Below are 21,917 nucleotides of genomic sequence, written 5' to 3'. Positions count from 1 at the left end.
CCACCATTTAAGGCACGCCAGGATGCCACAGCATACTGGTTCAAAACCATTGATTTATAACATTTCTATAACACCCCTCATTAAAAATTTCAGTGCAATCCACAACAATATAAATGCATTCTTAATAAACACCTGCAGTAAGCCAAACAATTACTACAAGTTTGGTAATAAAAACCAGCAAATTGGTTTGCCCCAAGTCCTATTCATTCATGGTCAGAGGTTTGTGCTCACAAACACTGTCTGCAAAGCTCTAAATTGCAATTAGAACATGTTAAAAGCTCACTGACTCTTATTGAGCAGTTTGTTCCTATCTTTGTGTGATGGTTTAGTAGTACAGTAGTATTTCATCCTTAACAAGGAGATTTTGAAATATACAAAAAAAAATATTAGGGGACCGATCCTTTAAATAATATCATCGTGCTGCACATTGTGCTAACATCTATTACAAAGGTTAAAAAGTATAGACATTGGCCTGAGTTGCAATAATCTATGCCAGAATTATTAATTGTTAATTTCTCTAGGGAATTTCTTATAGTAAGTATATTAAATAGTAGTGAAGTTGCAAAGAGTTGAAAAGGCATAGTTCTTTCGTTCTTAAAAGTTGTCGCAACTACTCTCAAACTTGACACAGCTTTGAATAAATGCAATTGACATTTTATTTCATGCAGCTATAGCATTGCAGAGCAAAAACAATAATAAACAGAAGCAAGCACCATTGCTTTCAACAGGACTTCTGACATGTACGTATAAGACTGCACCGTTAGGCTGCAATCCTGAACAAAGTTATTTGGTAGTAACTGCTACTTAAATAAACAGTAATTATATCGGATTAAACACTGTTAGGGTTAGAGGACATGGGGGGAAATGCTAACATCTGGCAAAGGAGTCTATTTTTAGTGTTTAAGGTAGTCACCTGAAGTGGTACTGTATATGACTTTGGACTCCCAATATGTTGAAAAACCATCAGGAAAAACACACACAGCATGTTAGACAAGTGAGCAAATAGATGTTAATCTAAACATAATGCTGTTTACAACTGTGAGGCTCTCTCTCATATGCGTAACTCTCACGTTTGCTAAAACGAACCTGATCGTCTGCCTCCATTCCTCACCATGGACTTTAGGGTCTTCCCAGATCTCTTCATAAGGCAAAGAATATCTTGTTGCAGTTGCCATCTTGAGGTCTCTAAGCAAGATAAAAAACAAACACAAGTACAAGTCTCAGCCAGTGAGATAACAAACAGCTCTGAATACAGGACTGGAGTAGTGACAGACTCTGGCACAAATCAGGAGTCATTACAAAATAATAATCAGTGGACACACTATGAAGGAAAGCCAGCAGAATCTGTCACACTGTCACCAGGGAAATGTGTGTTTGTTTCATTAATGGTTGTCTGGACTTGTCTTTCCATTATTGACCATTGTTGATATTAGACTGCCAACAGAGTATCACGTGTTCACAATTTTCAAATGATAAAAGTTTGTTTTTTTAAAAAAAAAGACTGAAAGTGTATCTTACCAATATTACTTTCGGAAACTCAGTAAAACATGCTTTTAAAAAACATTTTAACTGCTTGGATGAAGAAAGGTTTTCCTGGTGTGCGATGTGCAAATCCTGCAGCTTTATATTAGAATAGACGAGCTGAACAGTTAAATTGATAACAAAGTATTACTTCACCACTAATAGCTAAGCAAGCAAATGGGTAAAAAACTACACACATCATACAAATCCAATATTACTGCATGACAATGTAAAAATAAAATACAAATTGAGTGTACTATGCAGCCCATAATTTCCTGAGCTTCGCGCGCGCACACACAGACACAAAATTTGACTAAGCGGATCGTTTGTTTATGTTCAGTTTCCCATGTTCTTAGCTTCGCGCTTTAGCACAGAACCATATGTGATGCATACCCTCCAACATTTCTCCTATGAAAATAGGGACGTCCCATTCCATAATGATAATTTTACTGTTTATGCCCCACACGTCTTGATTTTGGAGGGTATGAAGTTATTCAATTCTGAGGCCATCTGAAGGCAATCCAGTATAAGAAGTGGTTTTCAACCAGTGTGCCATGGCACCCTCTTTTCTTCCCTCCCTCCTCTGATGCCCTCTCGTGCCCCTGCCTCCCAAAGGCTTGTGTGACTCTTTGTTGCAGAAGCCCTGGTTACAAGCTCTGCAGGCGAATGGTGCCTCTGGGGCTGGCCAGGGGGTGCTGGTTTGCCAGTAAGCAAGCAAGCAAGTGGGTGAGGGAGCCCAGCCAGCCCGTCCACCTGCCCTTGCTGTTGGGAATGGACAGACAAGTCCCAGGCCCCTGTGGGGCAGTCTGAGGAGACACCTCTCTTAGGAGCAGTGGGGGGCAGCTCAGAGACCAGGGGTGGCAGCAGCGGCTGCCCAGAGGACTCCCAAGGAGAGGGGAGAAGGAGAGGAGACTGAGGGAACCCTCCACAGGGGAAGGTGTTAAAAAATGGGTGAGAGGCTGCCAGCTCTGCAGGCGAGGGGTGACATAACTGGGCTCCTGAGCACCGCCGGAGTGCCACAGAAAGAATGTAGTGGTACCTCGGGTTACATACGCTTCAGGTTACAGACTCCGCTAACCCAGAAATAGTACCTCAGGTTAACTTTGCTTCAGGATGAGAACAGAAATTGTGCAGCAGCGGCGCAGCGGCAGCGGGAGGCCCCATTAGCTAAAGTGGTGCTTCAGGTTAAGAACAGACCTCCAGAACGAATTAAGTTCTTAACCAGAGGTACCACTGCCATGGTACCCAAGCCATGGACTCAAAAGGGTTGAAAACCTCCGCTGTATAGGAGGTTTTTTAAAAAAATTTTTTAATGCTTTTATATATGTTGGAAGCTGCCCAGAGTGGCTGGGGCTTCTTGTGCTCCATTCTATTTTATATATTTATTTATACTTTTCAAGTTTATACATTTCACTAATTTGACAACAATTTACAATCATTTTGACATTTCAAAGCTTGACTTCCTCCCCCCCCCTTTCTGTGGTTCCTTAAATTTACTTTTAATATCTTCTGCATATCCAAATTAACTTAGTTTACCCATTTATTCATCTTCTTTAAAATATACCGTAAACTCTTATGAAACTGCAGGTTATTACAACAATCCTGCCAGTGTTCTTATCTGTTTACAATTTATCTGTAAATATTCAATAAACCATTTCCATTCTAAATCATAGTTGCGGTGCCCAGTTCACGCCCAAACCAGTCGAGCTCCCCTAAATCCACCTCTGCTAAGTTATATTGTGTCACACTGAGATGGGAGGGAAAATACTGTACCAATATTAGCTGTGATGTCTGTAGTGCTTTTTAAACGCTAGGAGGCTTGGGAAATATATAATGGGATCTGTAAGGGCTTGCTGTTATGACTTTCTCTGGTGAAAGTGGGGCTGGAGACAAGAGTTAGGGGACATAAATTAGCAGGCGCTATCAGATCTGAGTTACTAAGAGTCGGGTAAGGCAATAACTGGGAAACTGTCATGGCGCCACTCTGGTTAAAAGAAGGAAATATATGAAGGGGAGCAATAAAAACATACTGAGTATATATTAAGAGGAAAGCAATTGCTTTGGGAAAGGCTGTCAACTTGCTAAGTGTAAGGGTGGGAGGCAGGGCCAGATTTAGGTTTGAGAGGCCCTAAGATACTGAAGGTAATGGGGCCCTTTATATGTTAGCTGTCCTTTATCAACAACAAATTGTTGCTGTTTTTTGTGTAGAATTTATGGACCTAATAGGTGTCTAAAGCCACTTGCACATAGCAATATATATACAAAGTAATTTTTGAACTGAAATGCAAATAAGAAGTATATTAATAATGAATTGGGGGGGGGGGGAGTGGGGCCCTAAACTATAGCTTGTTTAGTACGTAAATCCAGTGTCTAGGGAACAAAGGCTGCATACACACCACAGATTTAAAGCAGTCACACAGATATGCGACACAGAATCCTGGGAATTATAGTCGACCCCCAAAGCGACATTTCCCACCACCCTTAACAAACTATAATTCCCTTGATTATTTGAGCTGGGGGCGGGCGACATGTACTTTGAAACGGACGGTGTGCACGCAGCAAAATATAAAGGGGTGGGTGGAGAGCCTAGGAGCCAACACTGCATTTTCGTGTTTTAACAACTATTGCAATCTGCTCACGATCAGGCAGGCTAAAAGGCAGCTGACTTGGAGAGTCGTGACAAGGCAGCAAACTGTTGCTTGGTTTTATTTTTGCCGTTGTAATTTTGCTACCAAGAAGTGGGGAAGGCGGGAGAGGTGCTTGTGGGATTCTCTGCCCTCAGGAGCCAGAGTTAACTGTATATGCCTTTCGTGCTAATGCGCCTCAACTGGTGAGAGAAAAGGCGCCATTTGCTGCTCCGCCAGAGGCAGCAAAATGTCTTTCAGTCAGCCACAGCTGAGGAGGGTTTCTACAGAGCACAGGACAGCCACACGCGCAAAGAAACTACTGCAGCCTCCATTACAGAAGCCAAGCGCCTCTCGCTTTTTTTGCCATGGAGAAGGCGGGGCTTGGTTTCGGGGGGCGTGGCCTCCAACCCTATTGCTGCCTTTGCTCTTCATTCTACCGCCATCGCCCAACCGCCCTTCGCCCTCCCTTTCCCCTCCGCTTTGCTCTCAACCAACCTGCGCCTACAGACAAACCTCGCTCTTCCTTTGCTCCGCCTCATCGTGCGTAATTGGCTGGAACTGGATCCGAAACTGGGTTCCATTTGGCCAAAAAAAGAAACAGCCCACCCCCCAAAGCGTGCTGCTTTTCCATTGGCCTAAACTACATCCTCGGGGTGACAACAAATCGGAAATGGCGATGTGCGATGAAAAAAAGCAGGGCGGAAACGTAGTTGTCATGGGGACGGCTTGGCGGCTGCGGCCTAGGCGCCCTCTCTAGCGCAAGGGCGCATGCGCGCGGGATTCCATCGTCCCTTCCCCCCTCCCCTCCTGGCCAGGCGTCCTCTTTAATGCAGCGATTCCCCAATCTCGCACATGCGTACTTCGGTTCCAACGGAATACGCTCCGAGAACTTTTCCTACGGTTCATCCACGCTGCATAAACATTAGCCTCGAGGACGAACTGCCGCTGCCTCTCTCTCTCCCCTTCGCTTCCCTCGCTGGTCACAGTTGGAAGGCGTAGCCAATCAGAGATCCTGAAGGACCGGCTAATTTGAATAAAGTTGAATTCTTTGCATTTCCTCCTTCTTGAATGGATCGCAGATAGAAAAGAAGAGAGAATAGGGGAGAGATGTGTAGTTTTGCTAGAGAATTGCCTCTCTTTTTCCACTCCCAAACCCCACCTGCAAATACTGAATCGAGGGTTTAGCCCCATTGCTGGTAATTTCCTGGCAGCAGTACAGTACAGTGGTACCTTGGTTCTCAAACTTAATCCGTTCCAGAAGTCTGTTCCAAAACCAAAGCGTTCCAAAACCAAGGTGTTCTTTCCCATAGAAAGTAATGCAAAACGAATTAATCAGTTCCAGACTTTTAAAAACAACCCCTAAAAACAGCAATTTAACATGAATTTTACTTTCTAACGAGACCATTGATTCATAAAATGGAAGCAATAATCAATGTACGGCAGTATAAAATAAATAAGACTATTGTTGATGATAAAAATTAAAAAATTTTCTTTCCTGCACTGATGATAGTCATTGTTTGGATGGGGGGGTTTTATCAATTTCCACAGTTACACAATCAATCAATAAATCAATCAGTAGCTGAACTGGGTTCCACACAGTCACAAGAATAAATTAACCAAAAAAGCCTCAAAAACAAAAATGCAAAATAAATATTAAAAACAAAAGGGCCAAACTTAATCCGTTCTGGAAGTCTGTTTGACTTCCGAAATGTTCGAAAAGCAAGGCGCAGCTTTTGATTGGTGCAAGCACTCCGAAAACAATAGCCGACAACTGCATCAGACTTTTGGCTTCTGAAAAACATTTGAAAACCAGAACACTTACTTCCGGGTTTTCAGCGTTTGAGAATGAAAGCATTTAAGTACCAAGGCGTTTGAGAACCAAGGTACCACTGTACTGAAGAAAAGTGGTGCCTTTATTCAGTACCTGACCATTTTATCACGACATAAGCTTCTTGTGGACTAATGAAATCTGGCTAGTCCAGGGGTTCCCAGGCTGGTCTAGGGGCCACCAAGGAATCTGCAAGTTTCATTCAGGGTGGGGTGTCTGTAAAAAAAAAAAAAACAGTTTAAAATCAAACAGCAACCAGCCAGCACACAACTATTCTTGCTTGAATGTTTAGATACAAAATGTCATTTCACAGCTTTGTTAAACACACACTCCATCTCTTCACTTCCTATTTGTATAGCAAATGTTCGCTTTCCAAGCTGGTCATCACAATTAAATTTATGGTCTGTACTGGTGATGCTGGTTTGGACCCAGACCTAGCCATGGTTAGAGTATAGATCCATTAAGTTAGTTTAAAAATAATAATAATTTTTTATCAGACAGCACAGTTATAACCATACCCACTTAGAAATGAGTTCCAATGAATTCAATTGGACTTACGCGCGGGTAAGTGAGGTTAGGATTGCAACCTTAGTCTGGATCCAACCTCTTCTGGTGACCGTAATTGTAATGTTTTATTTTGAAATCTTTAAGATAGTATTTTAGTTTTCTGTTATGTTGCTTTGACTGTATACTCTATATTTGACTTTCTTCAGATTGTTTTATTTATGTTTTATTTATTTAATATGCTGTAAACCGCTTTGAGGTTTTTCTTAAAAATATAAAGTGGTATAGAAATTTTAAAAATAAATAAACTGTGAGCCCCTTCTCTGCCCTTTTGAGAATAAAAACAGCTTACAGCTTAATATATAATATAGAGGGAAAAGCTATCTCTAATATTATTAATTTTTCATTTCATATTACAGGATTAAACTTGAACCAGAACAAATACATAACAGCAATTGCATGGGATGCACTTTTTGCAAATTGAGACAAGAATGCCACCACATTTAATCAAGAATACTTTATACCAGTCACTCCTGTGAACTGGTTAAAGTTTTTATAGTTTTTGTGAATTTGATGCCAGACTTCTGTTGAGTGATAATCAGACAACCACCACCAGGCTGAAACCCATGGGATTAAAAATAAATAAATTATTGATTCTACTCTTTACTTGTATGAATGCTAGTTTCTATGATTGACAGCAGAAAAGAAATCAACTATAGAAATGTAGGTTTTGTCTTTGGTCTTTTGCTTTTGTCGCTATATTTCATATGCCTTATTACTAGGCTCTGCAGGCTCTTAAGCATTTTATTTTTTAAAAAATTATTAAAGCAGCCTGGTAAAACTGAAGTGAAACTGGTTCCACTTTCCCAAAGAGGCTCTGAGGATCTTAAAAAGTGGTCTTCTTTGTGGTATGGCAAACCTCTTTCTAAACTGAGGAGCATTTTACAAGCAATTTGTGTTGTTGGGGAGTTTCTTGTTCAGGGTGGCGGCAGTTTAAACAGCAAAGGATGCCCAAGCCCATGTAAACTGTGAACACTTAAAAGTAGCTCACTGGATCGTCTTGATCATTAAATTTCTGCCCCATCCTTTGGCCTTCAAAAAGACATATTGAAAAGCAACTTTATACAGCAGGAAGTAAAAGAAAGAAGGGGGAAGCATCGCTTTTATCCATAAAGCTCTGTGGTTGCCCAAGATTTACAAGCATGCAGAGTGCGATTGTGTAAACTGTGGTACATTCTGCCTTTATCCCCCTTCAACCTTCCCGGTGATGTTATCCTGCCATTTCCTACTATGAAATCCCCCACCCCCTCTGAAGTATGAAAGGGGTCAGGTGACTCTAACCCTCCACACAACAGCTGCTTTCCCATTACCAACTGTTCAGATTTCCTAGCTCCTGCTCAGGGTCTCCCTCCCCTGTGTGCTACCAATCTATGTTGCTTGATACATGCTGCAGACTCGCGGTCCCCAAGGAGTGATGGAGTGATGGAAATGAGGGAGAGCATGCAAGGCAGAACTGCACAGATTTACAGTGCTCACAGGGTTTCCATTAAAATCCTTGACAACTTGTAATTGATGAGAGAGCCCTCCTGCTTCGCTAATAGCCCAGATCCTACTCCCATGATGCTGTCTTTGGAAGGAAAAAGGCTGGGCTAGACCATAGCAGTTAGCCCTGCTAGCAAAGTGTTAGAAATCTGGCCTGGCTTTCCAAGCCAATTGAGTGTTTGCGAGCCACATTCTTTGATTGAGAAGAGGCTTTGCATTTCATCATGCAGACCCTGCCTTTTGGAACAAGAAATCTACAAGTCCATTGATGAAATAAGGCGCAGGTTGATACAGAGTTCTTGCAGAGCAAATCTCTCTCAACAGATTTGTCCTAGCCTAGTGAACCCAGCTTTTTAAGTTTTCCCCATAGTTCTCTGATTCATGCTCTGATATCTGTGGTATAAAACTAGAATTCTGCCAGTGTGCTGCAACACTGTGGAATAATTGAAAACTGTTTAAAGTAATTGGTCTCCGACAATCCAAATGCCATACAGTCACAGAGTACAGATACACAGTCTATTGGGTCCTTAGAGACCTATAAAAGAACAAGCTCTTGTTTATGAGCTGTTCCTTGTAACTTTCTATTAGAATTTTTATCTAATAATAAATTAGTATTGTGCTGATAAAGAACGTAATTATTCAGAGGGCAGAAATAAACAGTGTACCTAATTAGCAATCTTATTATTTTCCCTTTCTCTCACACTTTTCCTAACACCCAGTTACAGCCTAACATACACAACCTGCGTACTAAATACAGAGTATTTGTGACAAATGAAAGTTAGCAGCTGAAAATTTATTGCCTGGTGGCTGAAACATTTACTGAAAACAGACATGTACCATGGCCTGGGGATAAATGTCGAAATCAAGCTTCATGTCTTATCATTTCTGTCATTTACTAGTATATCTGAAGAACCAACAAATACAGTACCCTCGTTAAATGTCCCCATTTCCCCCCTCTTTCCCTTCAAGTATATATGCAGCTAAATGTTTGAAAAGCGGTTCCTTTCTTTATAATTTTGAACATTTCCCAGCTTGACTATCCTGGCAAATGCTAACATTCAGTCATCAGTGAATTTGCCAGTGGACAGTCAAGTTGGGAAATGTCCAGAATTCTTTAAAAAAACAAAACACTGCTTTTCTGGCATTTAGCTGTATATATTCTTCAAAACAAGGAACCAACTGATTTACAAATGGCTGTGCATTCCAAGTCAATGTCAATAGACATGTAAAAAATGTGGTAATAATTGATGGACAAGTAACTAAGAACAAAAGGAGGGCTGAGTGGGGCACTTGCCCATGAATAAACTTGCCTCTGGGTAGGTGTACCATCCTGTTGTCTCAGTGCCCCAACCCCCAACTCGTTGAGTCACTCTAGAAGGATTCGCGGTCAATGATATCAAAAGCTGCCGCGAGGTCAAGAAGAATGAGCAGGGCCACACTCCCTGCATCTCTTTCCTTTCCTGACAAATATCATCGGTGAAGGCAATGAAGGCCATTTCAGTGCTATGAAATGGAGCCACATATTCAGTTTCCTCCAAGCATGCTAGACTGCCACTCCCGTCTCGAGTAGGGTAAAGGTAAAGGTACCCCTGCCCGTACGGGCCAGTCTTGACAGACTCTAGGGTTGTGCGCCCATCTCACTCAAAGAGGCCAAGGGCCAGCGCTGTCCGGAGACACTTCCAGGTCACGTGGCCAGCGTGACATCGCTGCTCCGGCGAGCCAGAGCTGCACACGGAAACGCCGTTTACCTTCCCGCTAGTAAGCGGTCCCTATTTATCTACTTGCACCCAGGGATGCTTTCGAACTGCTAGGTTGGCAGGCGCTGGGACCGAACAGCGGGAGCGCACCCCGCCGCGGGGATTCGAACCGCCAACCTTTCGATCGGCAAGCCCTAGGCACTGAGGCTTTAACCCACAGCGCCACCCGCGTCCTCCCCCGTCTCGAGTACCTTGCCCCCAAAGAGGATAATTGTCACTGTGTGACACTTCCAAGTCCAGGAAGGTCCTCCTAAGGAGAGGAAGCAAGGTGGTGGTACCTCACTCTCCTTCAATGAAGCATTGCTTACTCCCTGGATGCACGAAATCAATCCTATCTGACTAGTTATAAGAAGCCAAGGTGGCCAAGGGTCAAGATGGCAGTGTCAGGTGTGCGTGCAGGAGCCAGGCCCTGTGACCAATAGGACTGCAGGACTGGGGCCTTCCTAAGTTTGTTCTGAAGAGGCAAGGTGCGGCCACACAGGTGAGGTCGATTAGTAATTCACAGCACCTGGTGGCAAAAGCCGAGAAGGGATATAAGGTCAGCATTTTGTCTTTGGCTTTTTGCCACAGCAACATGTTCCCTGCCTTGCTGTGTTTGACTCCTTGCTTCTTGATCCTCAGACCCCTGACTTCGTGACTCCTTGCTTCTTGATCCTCGATCCTTGGACCCTTGACTTCTTGACTCCCGGCTCTTGGCTTTCTGACTCCTGGCTTCTGGACTCCTGTTCCTGCTCCCACCCCACCATCTTGCCCACAGTCCTGACGTCCCCAGTCGGGACTTTGATCGCCCATGAACTGGACCGTGACAGACAGGTGGTCAGCCACAATTCTTCAAGCAGCTTGTCTATATCCTCAGGTCACTATAATTGAAACTGATTCAGTTCATATGGAATGGACAGTGCCTGGATGAAGTGCCTAGATGACGTCACTGCACTGGCTCTGGCTGTGGTACCCAACCCTGTCCAAATCTGAGTTATGTTGTCCCTAAAGTACATTGCAAAGCTGTTACATCAGGCTCCGGAGCGTGTCAGAGCAACGTTGTCTTGGCCAGATGACAAAAGCCCATTCCCCGCTTGGAAAAGCTCTGCCAGCCAGCTACTTGGAGATGGTAGGCATGGTAGTGTGACTTCACATGTGTTCAGTCGCATACAGACCAAGATTTATGCCATCTGCACTCTAGCTGCCAAGCCTCCTGTTTCATCACACACAGGTGACTAGAGGTAAGGTAAAAGGCAAGGAACTTCATGGCGGTTCAATCCAGTCAAAGGCGGCTATGGCGTTGCGGCGCTCATCTCACTTTAACGGAACACTGTAACGTTCGTTTACCTTCCCGCTGCAGTGGTACCTATTTATCCATGGTGTGCTTTCGAACTGCTAGATTGGCAGAAGCTGGAACAGAGCAATGGGAGCTCACCCCGTTGCGGGGATTCGAATCACCAACCTTCTGATCGGCAAACCCAAAAGGCTCAGTGGTTTAGACCACAGTGCCACCTGCGTCCCACCAACTAGAGGATGTGCTCCACAGCAACAGCAAGCACACTCAGGAGCGATTGGGTAGATGGTTCTATGGATTTTATCATTCCAAATTAACAAGAGCCCTGACAGGAGCACCAGCCATGTTAACTCCCCAGAACATTCGAGAATCCATTAGATTCCTTAAGCCTCCAGGGGCAGAGGAACACATTTGGTCCCTGCAGCTTGAAGCAGTCCAAACCTCACCAGGGAATGTTCCATCTGTGAAAAATGAGCCCACTCCCCCACTCAACAGAATATTAGCAATCTGCCCTGTGGAAAAGACCGGTTCAAGGGCATATCCATATATGTTGGGACAGTTATGTACTAAGAGAGCACCATGGTTGTTACAGAGGCCGTGAAGTCTCGAGCTGGCTATATAGGCACACACCTCACATTTGGGGGTCATAGGACACCGAAGGCTTGTGCTAAATCATTTAATATTAAGTGTATTATATTTACATCTCACTTCACATACCCAGAGGCATCCCATACAATTCGCAATAATGAAACACAAAATAATAAATACATGTTCTTTCTTTTTTAAAAAAACTGTAAAATATTATAAAATGTGTTCACTCCAAAGAAAAAAAGATAGGCATCTAAACCTGCACAATATATCCACTCTCTCTGCATAAACAGGTATCTTTGAGAAAGAAGCTTAGGCTGAAATCCTAAACATACTTCCAAAGGAGTAAGTCCTGTTGAACTCCCAAGCAGAAACACATGGAGCTGAATAGTCAATATGATCGCAAATTTTAAAAAGACAATACCATTTCAATTTATTTTTAATTATCAGTTTTTATTCACCCTGCTACATCATGTTTTCCACCAGATCAGGGTGGGGGAAGCAATACATAAAAGGAAAAGACTGTATTCTAAATGCATGGTGCATGTTCGTTATCTGGCAGATTTTGCCTGTGGTTTCAAGAGATATAGGGATGCCAACCAATCAAGCCAGAGGTTTGTGGTTCTTAAGAAGCTCTGTTTTTCAGATGATGAAAAACTGCCAATGGTATTTTCACATTATTAAAGAAAAGAAAAACACTCTCACCATGCCAAAAGGCTTTGCAACGAATTCAAATAACCCCATAGCAAAACTGGATTTGCTGCTATGGACTAAAAGCTATTTGCAACACAAGCAGCAGCAAAACTCACTCCATGACTTGTACCGTCGGAATGCGGAACCGGTCCTATTAGCTGGCCAGGCGCTGGTTACATCAAAACTTCCTGCATCAGAAAAGCTACTCTGCAAAACCTCCAGCATGCCTACTGCCAACAAGACAGTAATGACAGTTACACATCACACCCTCTAGAGTTGAGCCAATGAAACAACAGCCGACTAACTATAAAAAGGAAGGCAATCCTTCCCCAAGCTACACATTGCCTGCGTCTGGAGAAGAACGACGGTAGTGTTTCACCATGGGACTTTTACTCAGCCGGATTCAGAGTGCTTTGCAGAGCTTCTATGGGACGGAGGCTCGGATTCTCCTGCTGGGCCTGGATGCAGCTGGCAAAACCACCCTCCTCTATAAGCTGAAGCTGAACGAAACCGTCACGACCATCCCCACCATCGGCTTCAATGTGGAAACGATTCAGCCCATCAACAACGTCTCTTTCACCATGTGGGATGTGGGTGGTCAAGACCGGATCAGAGCCCTGTGGAGGCATTACCATCCCAACTCAGATGGGCTGGTCTTCGTGGTGGACAGTGCAGATTCCACTCGCTTTGAGGAGGCCAAGTCCGAGTTGGAAGCCCTGCTGGAGACCAAGGACTTGCAAGACGTGCCCGTAGTGCTGCTGGCCAACAAGCAAGACTTGCCTGGAGCGTGGCCCCCACTAGAAGTGGCCGAAAAAATGGGGCTGAGGAAACTGCGAGGGCATCGGTGGCATGTGCAGGGCTGCTGTGCTGTGAATGGAGATGGAATCCCTGAGGCCATGTGGAAGCTGTCCGAGATGGTCAAGGTGTATCGCAAAGCCCAGGGTAAATAGTCAATTGGGGAGGCATATAAAGACCCCCACGTTTCATGGAGGACACAAGACATCCTGCTAATCAGCTGCTTCTTCTGGCTCAGATGCCTTTGAGATGCTTTCATCTGCGCAAGGTCTATATGGGACTCTGTCCTGCCTATCCAGTGCTGCCATGGGATGTGGGAGAAGGTGCACATGTCTTAGTGTGCTTCTTGGACACTGAACATGGTATACTATTGGACTATTCACAGGACTTTTGTGATACATTGTCTGGACTGATACAAAGGCATTCTCTTAATTCAGAATGTCTCTTACGGGCCAACATTGCTGCTTTTCCTTTTGTTCAACACATCATTAATCAAAACAAAAAATCCTGGACTTTGAAACTTGAATAATCAGCCCCAGCACTATAATCTCTGGATCCTAGGTTATTTGAGTGCTTCTGTAATGTAAAGTTGATCATATTCCATCCTACTTTGCACTTGTGTACTGGAAAAGCCCTTCTTTTCCCTCTTATTTTGTACCATAGCTCAATTGATTTCTCTCTTCTTTAATGTTGTAGGATTGTATTTTGCCATTTCTGTTTTTCAAAATGTTTTATTACTGTTATGTCAAACCATTTTAATTTAATTGAAAAGAAATCTCTGTTTTCTATAAACAAAATGAATAATAAATTTTAAAAAGACAAAATAAAATATCTTGGCATTTTCTTTATCTCCAGAGTGTGGTTTATAACTTGGTCTTTAAAATACGTTAGGGCTGCCAGCGGTTCAAGAAATGGGGTTCACAGACAGCATATTGGAAACCAGATTTGAGGTCTCATCTGCTGATTCATGGGTTGTATCCGATGCTAGTTGGATTATGACTGAAGCTTAGTTATGTCTATTAACTTCCGTGGCTCTACTCAGAGAAGGGCTAGCATTGGATACAACTCACAATCTCCATTTTGCTCTCAGATGCCCCGAGTGTGAATATAGCCATGCTATCTGCTCAACACATTTAGCTCCTTCAGTGTTTGTGTACATCTCCTTCTACTTGATACCCTCGTACGGTTTAGTTGTAATAATCTGGGCTGGCACAGAGTGAGGTGGCAGCTCCCATTCCCTTTCGTATTGTGCTTACAGTAATGAGACTTGATCTTTATTCTCACTGTAGTACATTGAGCTGTGCTCCATGGGGCGGTGGCGCTCTCTCCCCCCCCCCCCCATTGCTGTTTATATGGCTTTAAGCTTCTGAGAAGCTGTGTATTTGAAAATCAATGTACAGTGGTACCTCGGGTTACATACGCTTCAGGTTACAGACTCCGCTAACCCAGAAATAATACCTCGGGTTAAGAACTTTGCTTCAGGATGAGAACAGAAATCATGCAGCAGTGGCATGGCGGCAGTGGGAGGCCCCATTAGCTAAAGTGGTACCTCAGGTTAAGAACAGTTTCAGGTTAAGAACGGACCTCCAGAATGAATTGAGTTCTTAACCCGAGGTACCACTGTATGCTTCTTTTTTTAAGGAGCAGATGCAGGGCATTTTGGGGGAAGGATCGCAGTTAAGAGGGCAGAGCTGTGCTTGGAGGGGCACTGGGAGAATGTTGCCTCGTTTGTACTATTTAAATAAGATTGAAGAGCCAGAGTGGTCATGGGCAAACCTGTACATGGGACTGGGCACCCCCTTGTCCTTCTCCACAGGCAGCAAAACATCTTGGGACAGCTTCTTGCAGAACAGATTGTACCTAAATCACACACTGGTATGAGTCTGAATACCAATTACCGGGAATCAATGGGGGTGGGAGAGGGAGAGTGTTGTTGTGCTCAGGTTGTTGCTGTTGTTTAAATTTGTACACTGCCCTATACCCGCAAGTCTCAGGGTGGTTCACAGATTTTGCTTGTGGTTGTCACATGGTCATCTGGTTGGCCACTATGATAAGGCAAAGGTAAAGGTAAAGGACCCCTGGATGGTTAAGTCCAGTCAAAGGCGACTGTGGGGTTAATGCGCTCATCTTGCTTTCAGGCCGAGGGAGCCGGCGTTTGTCCACAGACACATTCTGGCCAATATGACAAAACCGCTTCTGGTGCATCAGAACACCGTGATGGAAACCAGAGAGCACAGAAATGCTGTTTACCTTCCCTCTGCAGCAGTACTTATTTATCTACTAGCAGTGGCATGCTTTTGAACTGCTAGGTTGGCAGAACCTGGGACAGAGCAACGGGAGCTCATCCCGTTGCAGGGATTTGAACTGTCAACCTTCTGATCGGCAAGTCCAAGAGGCTCAGTGGTTTAGACCACAGCGCCATCCACTACGAGAAAAGAATGTGGGACTAGATGGGCCTCTGGTCTGATCCAGTAGGGCTCTTCTTGTGTTCAATTGTTTGTGTTCTCTCTCTCTTTCTTCCAATTACATATTCTAATCAATGGAATCAAAGGGAAAGAGTTAGTGCAGAACCAAGTTCCCAGTTGGGGCTGCTTTGAAATACAAGATGACAAAAACTGAAGTCCACTTATTTAATATTAAACTTCAGGAGGCCAACAATACAACTTTACATTTTCAGTATTGGAAGAGGTGTTAACATACCATGCTTTAAAAAAGCAATGATCAAAAGTAGTTGATGGTTTTATGCATTTTACCATTCCAAAGTGACAAGAGCCTTGAAACAAGTGGCAGCCATGTTAACTGGAAAAGTCCCCAGAACATTCAGGAATCCATTAGATTCCTTAAGCCTCCAGGGGCAGAGGAACTCAATACAGTGGTACCTCGGGTTAAGTACCTAATTCGTTCCGGAGGTCCCTTCTTAACCTGAAACTGTTCTTAACCTGAAGCACCACTTTAGCTAATGGGGCCTCCTGCTGCTGCTGCGTCGCTGGAGCACGATTTCTGTTCTTACCCTGAGGCAAAGTTCTTAACCCGAGGTACTATTTCTGGGTTTGGAGAGTGTGTAACCTGAAGTGTATGTAACCCGAGGTACCACTGTAGGTCCCTGCAGCTTGAAGCAGTCCAAACCTCACCAGGGAATGTCCCAGCCATGAAAAATGTGCCCCCTTCCCCACTCAACAGAAAATTAGCAATCTGTTCTGTGGCAAAGACCAGTTCAAGGACATATCCATATGTTTTGGGACACTGGTGTACTAAGAGAGATACATGGTTGTTACAGAGGCCACGAAGTCTCAAGCTGGCTAGATAGGCACACATAAATTATACAGAAAAGGAAAAGACTGTATTCTAAATGCATGGTTCATTTTGCCTGTCGTTTCAAGAGATATGGGGATACCAACCAATCAAGTCAGAACTTTGTGGGTCTTAAGAACCTCTGCTTTTCAAATGATGAAAAACACCCGTTGCCTTGCCAAAAGGCTCTGCAACGAATTCAAATAACCATAGCAAAACTGGGTTTGCTGATATGGACTAAAAGCTATTTGCAACACAAGCAGCAGCAAAACTCACTCCATGACTTGTACAGCCAGAATGCTGAACAAGTCCTGTTAGCTGGCCAGGCACTGGTTACATCAAAACTTCCTGCATCAGAGAAGCTACTCTGCAAAACCTCCAGCATGCCTGCTGCCAACAAGACAGTAATGACAGTTCCACATCACACCCCCTAGAGTTGAGCCAATGAAACAACAGTTGACTAACTATAAAAAGGAAGGCGATTCTTCCCCATGCGTCACATTGCCTGCGTCTGGAGAAGAACAGCGGTGGTGTTTCACCATGGGACTTTTACTCAGCCAGATTCAGAGTGCTTTACAGAGCTTCTATGGGATGGACGCTCGTATTCTCCTGCTGGGCCTTGATACAGCTGGCAAAACCACCCTCCTCTATAAGCTGAAGCTGAACGAAACCGTCACGACCATCCCCACCATCGGCTTCAATGTGGAAAAGATACAGCATATCAACAACGTCTCTTTCATCATTTGGGAGGTGTCTGGTCAAGGCCTGATTAGAGGACTGTGGAGGCATCACCATCCCAACACAGATGGGCTGGTTTTCATGGTGGACAGTGCAGATTGCACTCGCTTTGAGGAGGCCAAGTCCGAGTTGGAAGACGTGCTGGAGGCCAAGGACTTGCAAGACGTGCCCGTAGTGCTGCTGGCCAACAAGCAAGACTTGCCTGGAGCATGGCCCCCACTAGAAGTGGCCGAAAAAATGGGGCTGAGGAAACTGCGAGGGCACCAGTGGCACGTTCAGGGCTGCTGTGCTGTGAACGGAGATGGAATCCCCGAGGCCATGTGGAAGCTGTCTGAGATGGTTAAGGTGCATCGCAAAGCCCAGGGTAAATAGTCACAACTGCAGAGTAGGCCGCAACTGGACTTAACGGTCAGGGGTCCCTCTACCACTTTAAAAGACCCCCCATGTTGCATGGAGGGCACAAGACATACTGCTAATCAGTTGCTTCTTCTGGCTGAGATGGCCTGGAGATGTCTTCATCTGCGCAAGGTCTATATGGGACTCTGTACTGCTTATCCACTGCTGCCATGGGATTTGGGAGAAGGTACACATGCCTTAGTGTGCTTCTTGGACACTGAACATGGTATACTGTTGAACTATTCACAGGGCTTTTGTGATCTATTGTCTGGACCGTTAAAGGCATTCTCTTAATTCAGAATGTTTCTTATGGGCCAACATTGCTGCTTTTCCTTTTGTTCAACACATCATTAACCAAAACAAAAATTCCTGGACTTTAAAAGTTGAATAATCAGCCCCAGCACTATAATCTCTGGTTGATAATTTTCCATTCTACTTCCGCACTTGGGTACTTGAAAAGCCCTTCATTTTCCTCTCATTTTATAGCTATAGCCCATCTGATTTCTGTCTTCTTTAATGATTTAGGATTGTATTTTGCCACTTCTGTTTTTTAAAAATGTTTTACTACTGTTTTGTCAAACCATTTTAATTAAACCGAAAAGAAATCTATATTTTCTAAAAAATAATAATGAATAATTATTTTTAAAAAGACATATTATACTAATCTGGGCTGGCACAGAGCGAGGTGGTGGCTCCCATTCCCTATCGTATTGTCTTTACACGGAAGAAACTTGATCTTTATTCTCATTGTAGTACATTGACCTGTGCTCCATGGGGCAGTGGCACTGTTTTCCTTCGTCACTGCTGTGTATATTGCTTTAAGTTGCCAAGCTGCTGTATATTTGAAAATCAATATACGCATCTTCTTTTTTTAATGGGCAGATGCAGGGCATTTTGGGGGAAGGAGTGGCAGCGAGGTGTTAAGAGGACAGAGCTGTGTTTGGAGGGGCACTGGGAGATGTTGCCTCATTTGTACTATTTAAATAAGATTGAAGAGCCAGAGTGGTCATGGGCATACCTGTATATGGGACTGGGTACCCCCTTGTCCTTCTCCACAGGCAGCAAAACATCTTGGGACAGCTTCTTGCAGAACAGATTGTACCTAAATCACACACTGGTATGAGTCTGAATACCAATTACCGGGAATCAATGGGAGTGGGAGAGGAAGAGTGTTGTTGCGCTCAGGTTGTCGTTGTTATTGTTCTTTAAATTTGTACACTGCCCTATACCCGCAAGTCTCAGGGTAGTTCACAGATTTTGTTTGTGGTCGTCACAGAATGTGGGATTAGATGGGCCTTTGGTCTGATCCCATAGGGCTCTTCTTGTGATTGTTTGTGTTTTCTGTCTGTCTTTCTCTCCCCCCCCCCCTCGCCCCATGACATGAATGAAGTTCCCAGTTGGCTGCTTTGAAATATAAGATGAGACAAACTGAAGTCCACTTATTTAATATTACACTGCAGGAGGCCAACCAATACAACTTTACATTTTCAGCATTGGAAGAGGTGTTAACATACCATGCTTTTAAAAAGCAATCATCAAAAGTAGTTGAAAGCAGAACGCTATTAAAACACAAAATGGATTTCCCCCAACAACATTAGAGGTCTATCAGTAATCAATACATAGTAGGCAATTAACCATGTTACAGCTTTTGGTCTTGCATAGGAGAACACATCAACATCAAAATTAAAAAGATTCTTTTGAACAAGTATTCTACATATGTGTTCAGCAGGAATATAAATTGAAGGTGGCTTGTTTAAAAAAAATCAGAGAATCCAAGTTTGCATCGAGCCTTGCAAATTCCCAAACAGCAATGAAATCGTGAAGATTCTCTTCTATTAAAAGGTGGGTTTTTGTTTTGTTTTTAACACTGTCACTTTGATTCCTGAGTTACCATTTAGAGGCGGTAGATAAATAAGAGGATTAAAAAAGAAATTCTTAGAACAGAACCGTTTCAAGGCCCCGAGCCTTACATTCCATGGGCTAAAGAGACAGGAGGCTTTCAAAGCAGCCTTGAAAGTAGCCATTGCCTCACAGTCTGGCAAAACAACCCAAAGACAAGTGAATGTGGAAGAGACAAAGTAGTCTACATATCACATAATCTGAATTAGGAGAGTTTCATCTCCTAATGTTTACCTGATGGCTATTCTGGTGCCCACGGGTTCTTTATACCCGCTATAAGGACATGCACAGACTCCAGTCAGATTTGTTGGACGGGCTCAGAGGCAGGTGTGGCACCAGAGTCTTTGAGACTGCCCTCCTATTTACTTGGAAGTAAGGCTCACTGAAATCAGTGGGGCTCATTTCTGAGTAAATGTGTTTTTGACAGCAGTCTTGCCGCAAAATGTGAATGATTTAGGATAAGTCCTAAACATAAAACATATCACACAGAGCTTGCCTGCGCAGAATCCACTATGCCTCTTCGGCCTACTTCTATCCCAGTATTTTCCCCCCTCATGCCACCACTGTTTTGAACAGAGTTTACCTCAGATGACCTGTGTAAGATGCGCTGTTCTTAAACTGCTCCCATTCATTTCAGTGGGGCTGGACAGAAAACAGCTTTCTGGCGAGTTCTGCCCATAGCATAATGGTCACCAACGGGAGAACACCCCCTCCTCCATCCAGCATAGTGAGTCTGATTCCGTTCAGGGATGCCAAGCTACCACTCTTTCCCCAGCTGCCTGCCTGGAGGCGAAAGATGCCTGGAGAAAGTAATCTTGTGGCTACTAAACTTGCTGGCACGGTCACTTTGGGGAATGGCGTGGGGAGTTATGAAATTATGGCCCACCAGCCAACCCTCTTTCACTTCTCAAAATGCTTCCACTCCTTGGAAAGCTAGCTGTTGACCAGAGCAACAGTATCTGTAAAGTAGCTTTTTGATGGCGCAAGACATTTTGACTTAATTTTCACTCGTGCATCATGCTCCTGTTCAATCACAAAGGCATTCAGGACACTAGTATTTTAGCTGAAACCAAGTTTGAGCTCTCTGCTTTCCCCCCTAAACGCAACCATTCAGAAGCACTTTACCCAAGCACATAAACTTTCTTCTCTTCTTATCTTTGTCCAAAACAGCTTGAAGGCAGGTAAGGATGCTACTACACTTCTGGGGTGTTTCACAATTATCTACTTCCTTTACCGAGAACAGGACACAAAGCAAGGGAAGGTGGATTTTCTATAGTTTAGACAGCTAGACAAACTATTGTTAATGAAACAAATCTCTTCTGCTGTAGGGGTTTCTGTCAGTTGCAAACGTATAGGAAGAAAATCACCATTCATTTTAATAAAATGCTCATCCCTTTGAAATAACTTGTAATGCGCTTTAATCTGTTGAAAGATGTACTTAGTCAAGAAATATGTGTCCTTTTCCATAGCAGAAGCATAGTGCATTTAGCATTTAACAGGTGTGGATAACAGACGGAAGGAAATGAACAATGCTGCAAAAGGTTTTCCCCTGACATGGTGAGTCTAACAGCAGCACAGAAATCCTTCCATGCCAGTCTCTGTCATAACATTAAAAGGGGGGGGGGGGGAGTGGGGTAAGATAAAGAGGCACTATCCCTTTGTAGCTTATGCAAGTAGACCGAAATTTAGTCTAAGCCGTGGCAGTAGACATGGTCATCATACACTTGCTTATTGGAGTTGTCAAAGCTCTCGTCACAGTACGGACACTCCAGAAGGTGGCTCCGTACATGATCTGAATACTGCTGCTCCCCAATGTCATTGGGGAAGACTTCGTCACACATGGGACATTTTCTCACGGAGACCTAAATGGAGGCGAGAATGAGAACGTGGAAGCATAATAATAATAATAATAATAATAATAATAATAATAATAATAATTTTTATTTATACCGTGCCCTCCCCAGCCAAGGCTGGGCTCAGGGAGGCTAACAAGCAATAATAAAAACAAGTTGAATGAATACAACTCAAAAACAAGATTAAAATACAACATTAAAATATTGAAACATTAAAATATTAAAATGTAGCCTCATCACAGGAGGAGAAAGGAAAAAGAAAGAGGGGGAGGGAATCAAATTGGCTCCAAGCCAAAGGCCAGGCGGAACAACTCTGTCTTACAGGCCCTGCGGAAAGAAATCAGATCCTGCAGGGCCCTGGTCTCATGAGGCAGAGCATTCCACCAGGCCGGAGCCAGTGTTGAAAAGGCCCTGGCTGTGGTTGAAGCTAATCTAACTTCCTTAGGGCCCGGGACAACTAGGGTGTTGCTATTTATGGACCTTGAGGCTCTCTGTGGGGCATACCGGGAGAGGCGGATTATCTGCTGCAAAAATGCAACTGAGCACGGGTACCTGAGGCTGGCTAGGGCAGGGCAACGAGGGCAAGGGCGACAGAACTTAAGGGCCTGGAAG

At 43.8% G+C, this 21,917-nt stretch overlaps 4 protein-coding genes across 14 annotated transcripts in view; 2 read left to right on the top strand and 2 right to left on the bottom strand.

The window, feature by feature from the left end:
- TTLL6 (tubulin tyrosine ligase like 6) overlaps positions 1-4,926 on the bottom strand; it is a gene marked incomplete at its 3' end in the record, with an annotated part of 36,067 nt that extends 31,141 nt beyond the window's left edge. The window contains exons 1-3 of one of the 7 annotated variants that reach the window (XM_083408380.1): positions 4,161-4,592; positions 3,295-3,404; positions 1,087-1,185 (exon numbers count right to left, since the gene is read on the bottom strand). In XM_083408380.1, coding sequence (XP_083264506.1) covers positions 1,087-1,175 — 89 coding nt within the window. In that variant the 5' untranslated portion in view covers positions 1,176-1,185; positions 3,295-3,404; positions 4,161-4,592. Of the gene's footprint in view, positions 1-1,086; positions 1,186-3,294; positions 3,405-3,917; positions 4,063-4,160; positions 4,593-4,661 lie in introns of those variants that run through there. The other 6 variants (XM_083408378.1, XM_083408377.1, XM_083408382.1 and 3 more) reach the window with 6 other exon arrangements.
- A 7,262-nt stretch (positions 4,927-12,188) lies between these two features.
- LOC310662294 (uncharacterized protein) lies at positions 12,189-13,873 on the top strand. The gene has a single exon (XM_083409078.1). The coding sequence runs from the start codon at positions 12,714-12,716 to the stop codon at positions 13,281-13,283; it is 570 nt and encodes a 189-aa protein (XP_083265204.1). The 5' UTR covers positions 12,189-12,713; the 3' UTR covers positions 13,284-13,873.
- Positions 13,874-16,118: 2,245 nt separating this feature from the next.
- On the top strand, positions 16,119-18,162 carry LOC310662062 (ADP-ribosylation factor 6-like). The gene has a single exon (XM_083408827.1). The coding sequence runs from the start codon at positions 16,864-16,866 to the stop codon at positions 17,527-17,529; it is 666 nt and encodes a 221-aa protein (XP_083264953.1). The 5' UTR covers positions 16,119-16,863; the 3' UTR covers positions 17,530-18,162.
- An 820-nt stretch (positions 18,163-18,982) lies between these two features.
- Positions 18,983-21,917, bottom strand: part of CALCOCO2 (calcium binding and coiled-coil domain 2) — a 44,028-nt gene continuing 41,093 nt past the window's right edge. For all 5 annotated transcript variants that reach the window (XM_083408397.1, XM_083408398.1, XM_083408401.1 and 2 more), the window contains one exon: positions 18,983-21,314. In XM_083408397.1, coding sequence (XP_083264523.1) covers positions 21,138-21,314 — 177 coding nt within the window. In that variant the 3' untranslated portion in view covers positions 18,983-21,137. The remainder of the gene's footprint in view (positions 21,315-21,917) is intronic.

This window comes from Podarcis tiliguerta (assembly GCF_965153285.1).
Source record: "Podarcis tiliguerta genome assembly, chromosome: 13".
Lineage (NCBI taxonomy): Eukaryota > Metazoa > Chordata > Lepidosauria > Squamata > Lacertidae > Podarcis > Podarcis tiliguerta.
The sequence above is the reverse complement of the archived record's forward strand: the minus strand, read 5'-3'. Positions and strand labels throughout refer to the sequence as shown.